This window comes from Narcine bancroftii, chromosome 12, assembly GCF_036971445.1.
Source record: "Narcine bancroftii isolate sNarBan1 chromosome 12, sNarBan1.hap1, whole genome shotgun sequence".
In the NCBI taxonomy this organism is placed as follows: Eukaryota; Metazoa; Chordata; class Chondrichthyes; order Torpediniformes; family Narcinidae; genus Narcine; species Narcine bancroftii.
This window is the reverse complement of record NC_091480.1, coordinates 14,644,897-14,659,072: the sequence shown is the minus strand read 5'-3', so window position 1 is coordinate 14,659,072 and position 14,176 is coordinate 14,644,897. Positions and strand designations below refer to the sequence as shown.

General features: G+C 41.2%; 1 protein-coding gene across 5 annotated transcripts in view; it reads right to left on the bottom strand.

Annotated features, from left to right (window-relative positions):
- The window catches only part of LOC138747577 (activating transcription factor 7-interacting protein 2-like), a 45,081-nt gene that overhangs the window by 21,044 nt on the left and 9,861 nt on the right, over positions 1–14,176 (bottom strand). For 4 of the 5 annotated variants that reach the window (XM_069906928.1, XM_069906930.1, XM_069906931.1 and 1 more), the window contains exons 2-4: positions 8,340–8,400; positions 6,348–6,581; positions 5,597–5,733 (exon numbers count right to left, since the gene is read on the bottom strand). In XM_069906928.1, coding sequence (XP_069763029.1) covers positions 5,597–5,733; positions 6,348–6,576 — 366 coding nt within the window. In that variant the 5' untranslated portion in view covers positions 6,577–6,581; positions 8,340–8,400. Of the gene's footprint in view, positions 1–440; positions 588–5,596; positions 5,734–6,347; positions 6,582–8,339; positions 8,401–14,176 lie in introns of those variants that run through there. The other variant, XM_069906932.1, reaches the window with a different exon arrangement.

The following is a 14,176-nucleotide window of genomic DNA, read 5'->3' as shown; positions in this document are numbered from 1 at the left end:
AATCGAGCTTTTATCAGAGGTGAATTAGGACCAACCATCATATTACCAGAGTGCGGTGAGATAGAGAATCTGATTTGAAAGGGGAACGCAAGAAACTTTACATCTGTAATGTATTCTTTACGTCAATCGAGCAACCCTAAGCGGAAGTTATACAAATCGAAACAAAGATGGGAGCCAGACTTGTATTGGTGATAAGAACTGCTCCAATTTATGTCAGGATTATATGACCAATACAATTAATGCAAGATATAGATTGGTGCAATACAATTTTTTTTGCATCAGCTATATCTTACCCTACAGTAGTTGCATAATTCAAATATATTGATATATGTTTTCGATGCAGTGAAGAAACAGGAACCTTTTTACATTCCACCTGGTCGTGCACTAAAATTAACGCCTTTTAAGTATTTTACGAAATCAAATTATTGGGAAACAATTACCACAAAGTCCAGAATGGTTTCTCTTAGGATGGGTCCAAGTGCGCCGCCTTCAAACAGTCCACAGTGAAAAGTTTGTCTTAACCCCCTATGTCCAAAGTGAAAGTCCTGCCGGACCGCTGGAGGACCTTGCATGGACACTCGTACGGGCGTTGCAAAGGGCCGCGCCAAACAAATATGAATTCCGCTGAGTCCAGCTCTTTAGGACGATGTGATGGCCGGATGCTGTGATGCAAGGGAGGCAGGAGGCTAGCGAGGATAGCTTCTTATGGAGATCCGCCAAAGGTTTCGCAGGCTCGGATGCGACATTAGGCTTGGGGGCGAAGAACTCACCAGGCAGCGAGAGCGGCGCGCCATAGACCAGTTCCGCAGGAGATGCCTGTAGGTCATCCTTGGGTGCTGTTCTGATGCCGAGGAGGACCCAAGGCAGGTCGTCTGCCCAGCCTGGGCGGTGAGGCGAGCCATGAGGGCAGATTTCAGATGATGATGAAACCTCTCCACCAAATCATTTGCTTACGGGTTGTAGGCTGTGATGTGGTGGAGTTTAACTCCCAGGAGGTTCACCAGCTGAGCCCAGAACGCGGAGGTGAACTGGGTGCCTCTGTCACTTGTGATGTGCGCTAGGACTCTGAACCTAGTGATCCAATGGCTGACTAGGTTCCTGGCACACGTCTCTGCGGAAGCCTCTTTGATGGGAACAGCCTCCAGCCATCTCGTGGTCTGGTCAACTATTGTGAGAAGGTAGCATGCCTCTCTGGACACCGGCAGGGGGCCTATGATGTCAATGCGGATGTGCTGAAATCTCCGCATTACCGGGTCGAATTGCTGGATTGGGGCCTGCGTATGCCGGTGGTCCTCGGAGGCTTGGCACCTGGTGCAGTTCCTCACCACCTCAGCCATCTTTTTGCCACACAAACCACTTTTCCACCATTCACACCGGTCTTCACCGAGGGGTGGGCTCGGTCATGGAATAAGCTGAAAACCCACTGTGGTGGGACTACTGGGCGCAGCGAGCTGGTGGAGCCGTTGCAGAGCAGCGTGTCCGGGCTGTTGGGCAACTGAATATCCTGGAGCTCAAGGCCAGAGATGGCGGTCTGGAGAGCCTGCGTCTCGGTGTCCTGTTTCTAGGCCTGTGTCAATTGTGTGTAGTCAAGGCCGGGGGGGCGAGAGCATTGGTCACCGGACGAGAGAGCACATCCACCACAACATTGTCTTTACCTGCCCTGTGCCAGATGTTGGTGGTGAATTCTGACATGTAGGAGAGGCGGCATTGCTGACGAGCCGACCACGGATCTTTGGCCATCACGAGTGCCTGCGTGAGAGGCTTATAGTCTGTGAACACAGTGCAGGGCCTGCCCTCCAGAAAGTATTGAAAGTGCCAGAAGGCCAGGTACAGCGCCAGGAACTGTTTGCTAAAGATGGCCAGCAGGCGCCACTATCCGCTGAACCACTGCTCAAGTACGCCCCCTACTGCCTTGGCTGAGGCCTCCACTGAGAGCGTCGTGTGTGTCTCCGGGCATGGGTTGACCAATAGAGTTGCGTTGGCAAGGGCCTCCTCCAACCAGGTCAAGAATTTCTCCTTAGCGGCAATCGGCGTGAACAGCGATCGCGTGGTGCGGGCGGCGCCGGGGATGAACCGATGATAAAAATTCACCATCCCCACGAACTCCTGTAGGCCCTTGAGGGTGGATGACTTGGGGAACCGCTGGACGGCCGCGACCTTCTCTGGCACCGGGGCAGCACCTGCTGCCGAGATGGTGCCCCAGGAACTGCAGCGTCTGTGCCGAACTGGCACTTGGCCACTTTGACCGTGAAGCCAAACACCACCAGTCGGACAAACAGGGTACAGAAGTGGGACTTGTGCTCTTCGTGGTTGTGGCTGGCAATAAGGATATCGTCCAGGTAACTAAACACAAAGTCCAAGTCCCTACCCACTGCGTCCATGAGGCACTGAGAAGCCTGGGCTGCGTTCTTGAGCCCGTTAAGACATACGCAGGAATTCAAAGAGGCCAAAGGGGGTGATGATTGCCATCTTGCCGATGTCCTCGGGGTGGACCGGGCTCTGATGATACCCCTGCACCAAATCGACCTTGGAGAAGACTTGTGTGCCGGGGAGATTGGCTGAGAAGTCTTGAATGTAGGGAACCAGGAACCTGGTCGCGTCGTTCAAATGCTGGTACTCACCACAGGGTCTCCATCCCTCGGAGGATTTGGGACCATGTGGAGAGGGGATGCCCAGGCGCTGTCTGAGTGACGGACAATCCCCAACTCTTGCAGTCGGGAAAACAGTTCTTTGCCAGCTGCAGCTCCTTGGGTGGAAATCGTCTGGGTTTGGCATGCAGCGGGGGGTCCTGCGTGGAGATATGGTGGTATACCCCATGCTGGGGTAAGGTGGTGCTGAATCGTGGTTGTAGGATGGTGGGGAATTCATGGAGTATGCTCAAATACTCGTCCCTGGAAGTGGCACCTCCTCAAACTCTCCATCTCTCTTCCTCTAAAGCTACATTTTCAATGTTCTTAATTTTTTTTACTATATGATCCATTGTTTAAAAAATCCTTTCACATCTGCACCTTCATCTTTCAGGTCCACTAATGTCAATTTTCTGGGTCAATAGGTCATGTGACTTCATAATCTCTTTGCCCCTAGCTTCCAATTATTATTTTTTTTAAATTCAGTCACCTCCGTTTCCAAACCTGTCACTGTTTTCCACTTCTTCACATTGCTTTTTCATTTCTGTCATTACATTTTCCATTCTTTGAATTTTTACATCTGTTCCTTGTTATAATAGCTTTAAAATTGGACATCATTGTTTCCATTAAAGTTCTTATTTGTTCAAAGTATTTTTTATCCACCAACTGGATTTGCCTTTTACCCTGCATTTTTTCCTGTTGTTGTTTAGCTTTTTCAAAAGCTTCTCTTTCTTCGTCCACGTCTTCACTCAATAATGAGCCCGTTTCTATCATAATTTCTCCCGTTGTATTAGCAGCAACCTGCTGCCGACATCCGCACTCATCGGTGTCTCTTTTAGAATGTATACTGGGCGTGCGCGAGGAGTCATGCATGCGCGCTGGCATTTCTCTTTCTGACTCCATGAACCATCACTTGATCCTACTGAGCGCAACGTTGCCCCCGAGCTGCCCGCTTACCAGCTTTGGGCCGTCATCTTTGGGAGAACTCTCGCCTCGCGAACTCCGGTAAGGCCTCCTTTGTTGTCGGGCGATTTCTTTGTTTTGTGGCGCTCTGATGAGCTGAAGTAAATCACTGCCACCATACCAATGGCTGTTAACGACTGTTTTTATTCAAATTCAGCATTCCCCTTTAAGGGCAGCATGAGCTCAGTCACCTGGTGCATTGTGACGTCATAATCACTGCCCAGGGCACGCACTGGAATCAAGAAGAAACCCCCGATGATGCCATCTTCTAATGGCTGCCCCGCCACATGGTGATACAAGTGGGGTCGGTTCACCATTAGACTGTGCGCGGCCACAGTTTCTTCCTGACTTATCGCTGTAGGTTTTTCTTTCTTTGGAGCCATCTTCAGGCTTTCCTTGGACTGTTTAACGACTTTTATGTTTTATTTCAAAGTTTTCCTTTTCTGTCACTTTTTCAACTTTCTCTGGAGAGGGCTCTACCTGACTCCTCCATAAAGGTGTTCTTCCTCTTCCTCCTCCTCCAATCAATCTTATTCCAAAGTTCAATTAAATGTTTCAGTATGGGTGTTTTTCTATTCACTATTAACAATCTTGTATTCCATTTATAAATAAATTCTCGTGGATTTATCTTACCTATTTTATTAAGTTCTATATTCACCCATGCTGGAACTTTATTTAAATCATACATTATTAAATCTCAACTGGGGTGTTTTATAATAATTTTTAAAAAGTGTCGAGCTGTAAACCTCCTAAATCATATTTCCACATTAATTTTTCCAAAGAAACTCTGCCATTTTCCCTTTCCATAAAAAATTTCTAACACAAGTGTTTAATTCTGTAAAGAAATTTTGAGGAATTGCAATTGGAATCTATTGAAATAAATATTGTATTTGAGGAAAACATCCATCTTAACAGAATTTACTCTACCTATTAAAGTAATGGGTAACATATTCCATCTTGCCAAATTTTCTTTAATTTTCTTTAATAAAGATAGATAATTCAAATTAAACAACTTTGTTAAATCTGGTTGCACACAAATACCTAAATATTATATTCCAACATCTGGCCATCGAAATTCAATTACTTTTTTACATTTTGCATAATCCCATTAACTAAAGGCATAATTTCACTTTTATCCCAATTAATTTCTCCATATTCTTTTATTTTGACTTTGTTGTTGTAAAGAATTTAAAGGATCTGTTCAATAAATTTATTTGCAGATGACATTTTGATTTATTTTATGTTTTTCCTGATCCACCCTAATACCCACAATCTTATTAATTCAGCCAAAGGTGTTATGGCTAAAACAAATAAAGCTGGTGATAATGGACAACCTTGTCTGCTTGATCTAGTTAAATCAAAAGATGTTGAAACCTGACCAACAGTCACTACTTTTGCACTAGGTTTCATATAACATTTTAACCCAATCTATAAACATTGATCCTAATTTACATTTTTCCAAAACTTTAAAGAGGAAATCACATTCTAATCTATCAAATGCCTTTTTAGCATCTAAAGCCACTGTTACACTCAAGAGATTCCCTCTTTTGAACTAAATGTATTAAACTAATCAATCTCACGGCATTATCTGGAATTTACGATCCTTAATAAATCCAGTTTGATCCATATGTATTAATTTTGGTAAATACTTTGCCAATCTATTTGCTAAAATTTTAGCTACTATTTTTATAATCAACATTTAATAATGAAATTGATCTACAAGATATTGGTCTCATTAAATCTCTATCTAGTATTGCAATTGAAAATTGGTCGAATTTCTGGTAGAAAATGTACCTTCATAGCTTGATTTAACACCTCCATGAATGAGATATTAAAAGATCCTTAAATTTCTTATAAAACTCTACAGGAATCCATCTTCAAATGGACGCTTTGAAAGCAACTTAGAAGAAATATAATGGCAATCTAACAATTTATTACTTTCAACATTAATTTCTCTTAAATTCATATCTCCTTAATATTCAAAATAAAATTAAAACTAAGATCACCTCCTCCCAGGATATCTTCTTGGTAGTTTCATAACTTAAGCAGGGAAGGTCACTTTTTTCATCTTGTGAGGTTTTGATTTTCTTCTGTTTATTTTTTCCTTTTCTTCTTGAATGGATCCTCTTTCTTAGAATTTGACCTTGTGGTTTTATACAAGATTATATAGATATAGAAAATAAGCACAGTATTTTCCTCAAAAAAAAATTAGTTATTTTAGGTTTTGCAATTCTCTATTGTCAACATTCAATGTACACTTCACTAAATTGTAGTCGAATACAAAATAACTAAATGGAGCACATAAATTTTATATTTTCTGGTTTAAGATCTGATAAGACCATTTCTGACGTACTGTTATAGTTTGGATAAGTTTCCTTCAAGGTAACTTAATTTGTTTTTGCTTTACTTCCATCTTTAAGACAATCAACTAACAACAGAAATAAACTATAATTTTTATGTTTAACTTATTACGTGAACAACAAGTTAAATATGACCACAATTGCTATGTGTGACATCCTATAAATTGTCCCCTTTCCACCCACAACTAGATATTCTTTAGGAGGCTGTTCAATCAAATAAAACAAAAATCCAGGAATATTTGAAAGCAAATATACCTGTACTACAAATTCAGTACTGCATCATATTTATAATCAAAGTCCCTCCAGGTAATAAAGTTAGATATTCTTTGATTTACCAAATTATTCAAATGTGCATAACAGTACTAGCTGCAGACATACAAGAATCCAGTTTACTTACCAGAGCCTTTCCTCTCTTTTCGTATCACTGGAGGGCATTCAACATCACCTTGGTCATCATTGAGAAATTTGGATTCATCAGATTTCTCTTCATTGCGGTTCTTTGAAACATTGGTACTTTGACTTTCAGTGTGTACACTTCTATTGCATTTGCCATTTATATTTTGAGTAAAATTAAATGGTGATGACTGCATACTATACGTCCTGTTCTCTTGTGTCTCAATGGACATATTTTCTAAAAATAGGAACAGATGAAAGCTTTAATTTCTTCATATTACTGGTTTTGTCATTAGAGTCTGAAGAAATAAATTTATCTTCAGCATCAACACGGTGAAGGAGTGGTTCAATATTCCAAGTCTTATCTGAACTAATGGATTTTAAATGATTTTCCTGATTCAGAAGTTCAGGAACCTTGGGAGAATTGGTTTTTACCTCTGTTGAAATCCTCTCTTAATACTCATGAAGATAGTACGAATAGCGCTATCATCTGAAGCAGCTTTGTTTCGATCATCAGTTTCAGAGGATAAATTTGTAATGCTTTTCAGAAAGCTACCACTCTGATGCTCTTTCTGAAGATGTGTTTTAGTTTCAAAGTGACCATTGTTTCGAAAGTTTTTGACATTTTAACCCTAGACTCCCAAGGCGTTTTTCTGTTATTCAAACATGAGGCAATTTTTTGAACTTAGGTCTTAATCACTTCAATGTTGTTGTTAAACGTCACATTCTGGTTTATTTCAGATTCTGGAAGATCATTATTAGCATCTTTGGAAATGAAGAGTTCATTAGATTTATGATCATCTATACTTCCTGCATTCATGCTCTGCAAATTATTTCCTTGATGATCAGGTTCTTGAGATGTCTTCTTCCTAGTAATGTTTTCCATTATAGGTGGTCACTTACTTTAAGGGTTTTCTTTTCTCGAAAACCCTCGTGTGGACAAACATTTGCAGCATCCATATTTGATTATCTACAATGTTCAAAGATAAACTGATAGCATCATAATTACAGATGATATTAATACAGAAATCCATCACAATTCTCATTCAAGTTTTCATTTTTCTGCCAACTTTTCGCTTCATCCTAGATAGACAAGAAACCTCAATCCGAAGTGGAGTATACAATTACATTTTGAACATATTTAAAATAATCCTACAAACACTTTGATTTGCTCACCAAACCGATGGAATTTTTTCCTATTTTCACAGCAGCTAATTTCCATGCAGTTTGTTTGTAATCAGTAACACTACACATTCTAATAAAATTATTAATAATCTTTTAAAAAAATCTAGGAACATTTCCTAACTCTCAAATCTAATTCTTATGGTTTTTTAAAAATGCAGAAGAAGTCAATGAAGGACCATGGCTCTTTTGAAAGGAACCAGTATGACTGAAAGAAGCACTGATAGCCATCAATTGCTTGATGTGGCTAAATCTGCATGACATGAATAAACTGGAGATAAGACAAAAAGAGCACAAGACTGAAGAGCCACAGAATAAGTTCGAGAAGCCAAATTACACTCGAGGTTATATACCAAGACATTAGCTTAATTTTAATATATTTTAAGTACAAATTATATAAATCTCTGGCAATCATTTCTGGGATGATTAGTGACTACTGGGAAATTGGTATGGGATCTTTTGAACTTTTCCAACACATACTGGAAACAATTTGCAAACCAGAAGGAGAAAGAGCCAGTGCTTTAGGTCAAATCATTTTGTCAGAAATGCAAAGAAGTTTGGTTTTGGTTTTAAGTTGCAAGGAGAATGGAGAGATAATCTCAGTCAGCTTCCCTCATTTATGTAGCAAAGAGAGGGCTTATATTATCCAAATGGAAACCCTGGTCCAATCCTGACAAATATTCCCAAGTATTGATGCGTCTTCTCTTTTGCCAATCTATTGTCATGTAGATAATGATCTCATTTTAGAATTAAAGTTGATAACTTCATATTAATCCATGATAAACTGTATCAGCCATATACTTGGCCCACTTACCCAATTTAAAATTCTTTATTATGTACTTTGTGTCCTCAATTCATACCAGCTTGAAAATAATCTGCAAATGTAGAAATGTCACATTTAGTTTCTTTACCTTTAAGTGAGCATTTTATTGTAGATACTGCATTTTCTAAAGGTCAGGTTGCAAGTTCCTAAAAACGTTAGCATCATTCTGAAAGGAACTTGCTATTTAAAAAAAAATCATCAGAATGTTTACAGCACAGAAGGATCCAATTCACCCTCTGGTTTACATTAGAACTCTAACTGGTCCCTCTTCCCATAATCCTGCAAATAAGGCTTTTTAAAAAAAAGTGATGCAGCAGTTCTGTGTGGAATTTGTATGATCTCCCTGTGACCATCAGGTGCTCTGGCCTTCTCCTACACCTTGCATCCTGGCTGGTAGGCTAAACAGTGACTGTAAATTACCCTAAACTTTAGGGCCTAAAGTGTCATGGGTGTGTGAGAATTGGGGTGGGTTTTAAAAGGCAAACAAGAGGATAGGTCGCAGGGTAACAAACTTGTCGAGGCACAACATGAAAAAAAGGTCTTTCAGGCCACAAATGTACTGACCATCAATCACTTTTTAAAAATTTTTATTTTTAAAAGGCTTCCTACTTTCTCATCAACTCCTCCCCAGATTCTACCTCTCAAACTACAGGTCATTTACTAGCCTATCAACCTGTAAATCCTAGGGATTAGTGGTTGGAACTATTGCTGTTTGTCAGGCAGCACTTTCCAATCTGTGTCCTCTTCTACCAAAAAGAGGAGCAGAATCATGGAAACACCATGAATGGCAGTTTCACCTCCAGGTTTTGCACTAGTCAGGTTGAGAAAGCTATTGCTCAACCTTTATAATTGGCAAGTGTAAATCCTGAACCACAGCATTGTGGGAGTATCTTCAACAGAAGGACAACAGCAGTTCAAGGCAGTGAATCAACAATACTTTTTTCGTGGACAATTAAATGCTGTCCTTGCCAACATTAAACATTTTCCATGAACTAGAAAAGTTTTGCCTGGCACACAAATATTTTTAAAAATAGGCTAAACCTTAAATCAATATGACTCAGCAAGGGTGGCACAGTGGTGCAACAAGTGGATATACTGCCTCACAGTGCCAGTGATCTGGTTTCAATCCCAACCTCTGGTACTGTGTGCACATTGGGTGGTCACTGTGTGAAAGTGAACAAAAAAAAAAAATCTGCCGCTACTTGGGTCTAGTGTCATGCACAAAAATGCTGGAGAACCTCAGAAGGTCACACAGCTTCCATTTAAAGTACAAGCAGTCAACATTTCCAACCTGAGCCCTTCAGGTAAGCCAAAAATCAGGCTGGTATCTAAATAAAAAGGTGAGGGGAAAGAAAAACAAACAAGAGCCCTCTGCCCAATTAATGATGGTGTTGTCTCTATACGATAAGTATAGAATTATGTTCCAGGATAAAGTGGATAGCACAGGTGGAAATCAAGGTGGGTGATTCAATTCACATTGGGATGGTTGACAGGGTTTTGTTTTTGTAGCCCATCTTGAGACAATAAATATCACATTAAAAATTAATCAAAATTAATATTTAAAATTAATCAAACACCGTCAATGATTAAAGTCTGAAACAAAATGAAAAAATGCTGGAAACTCCACAGGTTAGGCTCTCAAGTTTGAATACAGTAGTTTATAAAATCTGTAACTCCATCCGTCTGATGCGGTTCCCATTTTAAATCTCAAAAAAAAAAAAGGCCCTGAGTCATTTATTCCAAGTTACAGAATACTGAAACCTGTTTGGACAAGGTAGAGGGCAAGTCTGAACCTACCTGCCTCGACTCAGCCACTTGAATTGCCTGAGGTGGAATGGTGAAACATCTTACTGAATCTCTCTCGTCCTTTTAGGGACTGTAGAACCACAATGCTACTGGGAAAAAAAGTTCAGGATCTGGACCCAGTGACAATATTTGCAGGCAAGGGTGATTGATATGTCAAGGTGAAGAACCTGCAAGTGTTGAGGTTCCCATGGATTTGCTGCCTTGTCTTCCTTTGTGGTGGAGATTAAAAATTTGGGATATGCCATCAGTACAACTTGGGCAAGTGAACTACAGGATAATCCTGTAGTCATTGTGCAGCAGTGATGAATAAATCAGACTGTAGCCATGAGCGTTGTAGTGGATAGGGTGCATTCTGGGGAATGCAGATACTGAAATCTGGAGGAACTCAGTGGGTCAAGCTGCTTCAGTGAAGATAAAGAATGATTGAATTTTTAAAAAAAAAAAGGGTTTTAGACAGAATTACTGACTATTTTTTGTCCCACTGATGCTGCTTGAACTGCTCAGTTCCTCCAGCAGATCATATTTAGGTGGATGGGGTGCAAATTAAGTACATTGCTTCATGCGAGATGGGGTCAAGTCAATTTGAGCCTCGCCTCGCCTCATCAAATCAAGTCAAGTCACCTTTATTTGTCGTTCATACCACAACTATTAAAACAATGCACAGTAAAGACAAGACAGTGTTTTCCAGGACCTTGGAGCAGATTTGCACAAATAGGAGTTCAATATTGCCATAATACAATAGAAATCCATGATATACTAGTACAGGTACACAATCCTTTATCCAGAACCCTTGAGGACAGTGCGTTCCGAATTTCAGATGTTTCCGGATTTCGGAAAGCCAGATTGAAGCCGGTCTGACTTGCACTGCCAGTCTCTCTCCCCACTTGCCGGTTTTTGGAGCTTTCCGTATCTTCGATGTCTGGATAAAGGATTGTGTACCTGTACACACTTTCTAGGAATTGGGGGGAAAAAAAACTGTTGCACAATCTGGTCACGTGGTCTTTCTTCCTACTATGATGGCCATGTGCAACACACGATGCATGCAAAAGGCAAATAACATTATGAAGGACATTAGAAGGGCATTAGAAGTCCTTCATAATGTTATTTGCCTTTTGCATGCATCGTGTGTTGCACATGGCCATCACAGTAGGAAGAAAGACCCCAATAATCTTCTCCACTAACTCTCATTATCCTCTGCAGGCTCTAAAGTGGTACGGTTTCCAAACCTGGTGGTGATGCAATTGCTCAGAATGCTCTCAATACGTCCTCTGTAGAAGCTAGTGAGGTGGGAGAAGCACTGCTGGGCTTTCTTGGCTCTCTAGCCAAGAAACTTGGTACTCTTGATGACCTCAATGGTCAGTGGATCATAGTTCCCCCTGGGCCCTCCTGAAGTCAACAACCACCTCTTGTTTTATTAACATTCAGATACTGGCTGCTAGCTCTGCACCAGTCCGTTAGCAACTGCACCTCATCTCTGTATGCTACCTCAACGTTCTTGCTGATGAGGCCTACCACGGCCGTATCGTCTGTGAACTTGACGCTGTGGTTCGAGCGGTTATGGGTCAGCAGAGTGAACAGCACTAGACTAAGCACATAGTCCTCGGGGCCCCCCGTGCTCATCGTAATGGTCTTAGAAGTACTATTTTCGATTCATACTGCCCAAGGTCTCCCCGTCAGGAAGTCAAGAATCCAAGTGCAGAGGGAGGTGTTTGGGTCCAGCAAGCTCAAAATCCCTATCAGGTAAGGAGGTACGATTGTGTTGAATGATGAACTGAAGTTAATAAACAGGATTCGAATATGCACGTCCTTATTTTCCAGGTGGGCGAGGACGAGATGGAGGGTGGTGGCCATGGTATTTTTCATAGAGCAGTTGGATCAATGTGCAAGCTGCATGGGGTCCAGTGAGGGGGACAGCAAGAGCTTGAATTTCCCCATAACGAGCCTCTCGAAGCACTTCACGATGGTAGATGTGAGCGTGATTGACAACTTCTTTGGGACGGAGACGATGGTGGCAGCTTTGAAGCACGTTGGAACCAAGGTGCTGCTCTGGGAGATGGTAAAGATGTCGGTGAGAACATCTGTCAGCTGAGCCGCGCGTCCCGTGAGCACTCTGCCAGGAATGTTATCCAGTTCAGCAGCTTCCCGTGGGTTGACCTTGCCTAACATTCCCCTCACGTCGGCCACTGTGAGCCACAGCACCTGATCATTTGGACGAGAGGTTGTTTTCTTCATTTTTCACCTCAAAACGTGTGTAGAAGTTGTTCAGCGCATCTGGGAGGGAGGCATCACCAGCACAGACAGATGGTGTAGTCTTGTGGTTGGTGTAGTCTTGAATGCCCTTCCACATGCGTCACTTATTGTTGCGGTCCTGAAAGTGACTATGAATTTGTTGGGTCTGTGAACACTTTGCCTCCCTAATGGCCTTAGACAGCTTGGCTCTCACAATAGTTGTGAGAGCCTCCCTTGTCTGAAGGGAGTTTCAGCTCCTCAGCAGTACGTGCACCTCCGCAGTCACCATGGCTTCTGATTAGAGTGAGTGATAGTGGTCTTGGGCACAGTGATGCTGTCAGTACACTTACTGATGTAGCTGGTCACTGATGCCGTATACTCTTCCAGGTTGATGCAGTCATCATTCATTGCTTCCCTGAAAATGTGCCAGTCATATGCTCAAAGCAGTTCTGAAGTGCATGGATGGCTCCTGCTGACCAGGTTTTAACCTCCTTCACAACTGGTCTGGAGCATCTTGATTATTTAATGATGCTGAAAAGACTTTGGGGAGACCACTCACTAAGTTGCCAGTCTCTGACCTACTCATACAATTGTGATATTTATATGGGTAGCCCACGAGTTTTTGTTCTGTATTGACCTTTAGGAAATTGATCGGTAAGATACTCTTGTTGGAGATGGTTAATTTTCAGTACGTTAGTTGTATGAATTTTACTTACTATTTTTCAGCCTAGAAGATAGAAACATAGAAGATAGGAGCAGGAGTAGGTCATTCGACCCTTCGAGCCTGCTCCGCCATGGCTGATCTTAAAGTTCAGTACCCCGTCCCCGCCTTCTTGCCTATCCTTGTATTTATTTTCAAGGTTTTGCTGTAGAAGTTACAAAGGGAATTGAGATGCACATTATTAATGCAGATCTTCAATTCAAAAAATGATGATGGAAGGCAGGGAAAATGCTAAATATGACTTGGTCTACAACACTGCACTGAGGAATTCCTGCAGTGACATTCTGACTGAGCTCCAATAACTCAACTCTTTCTTTGCACAAGGTAGGACACCATTGGAGTGCTTTCCCCTTGATCCCGTTTGGCTGCATATCTCTCAGTCAAAGCAGATGCTAAGAGGACATATCCTTTTGCGTAGGAGTCCAAAATTAGGAGACTTGGTCTCAGGCTAAGTGAATCACTCACTTAAGAGGAAGAAGAACTTTTTAGTTCTTTCACACAGTTGTAAATCATTGGAATTCTCCAGCCAAGATAATATATAATGAATCATCAAGTAATATTCCAGCCCGAGATGCACATTTCTGTACTATAAAAGAATTTACAACCATGGGAATCAGGCAAGTGAAGTTGAGGTCATAATCAAATTTGCTGTAATATTATTGAATGATGGAGCAGGCTATAGGAACACTACATCCTACTCCCACTTCTAATGTCCTTACAGTAACAGAACAAGATTGATGTACAATTTAGTTCAAATGCTTCAATATTATTTAAAATATGGTAAAGGGAGTGGTAATGGATTTAACTATAATTGTCAATCATCATACCTCTGAGGGAACAATTGAATTACTTGTCTATATCTGTATTACTGACCCTACTTTCCATTCCAAAGTAACTCCTTCACATATATGGTCTTTCGTTGTAAGATTGCTAAACAAGAATTTTATAGGCTATCACCGAGTAATGAATTCCATTTTTATAGATCTCCATTCGTTTATTTTGTCGACAAATTGGAAAAAGTATTAAAAAAACCCTCAATTTGGTACCCTTTCCTCCACAGTATTGTAACAAA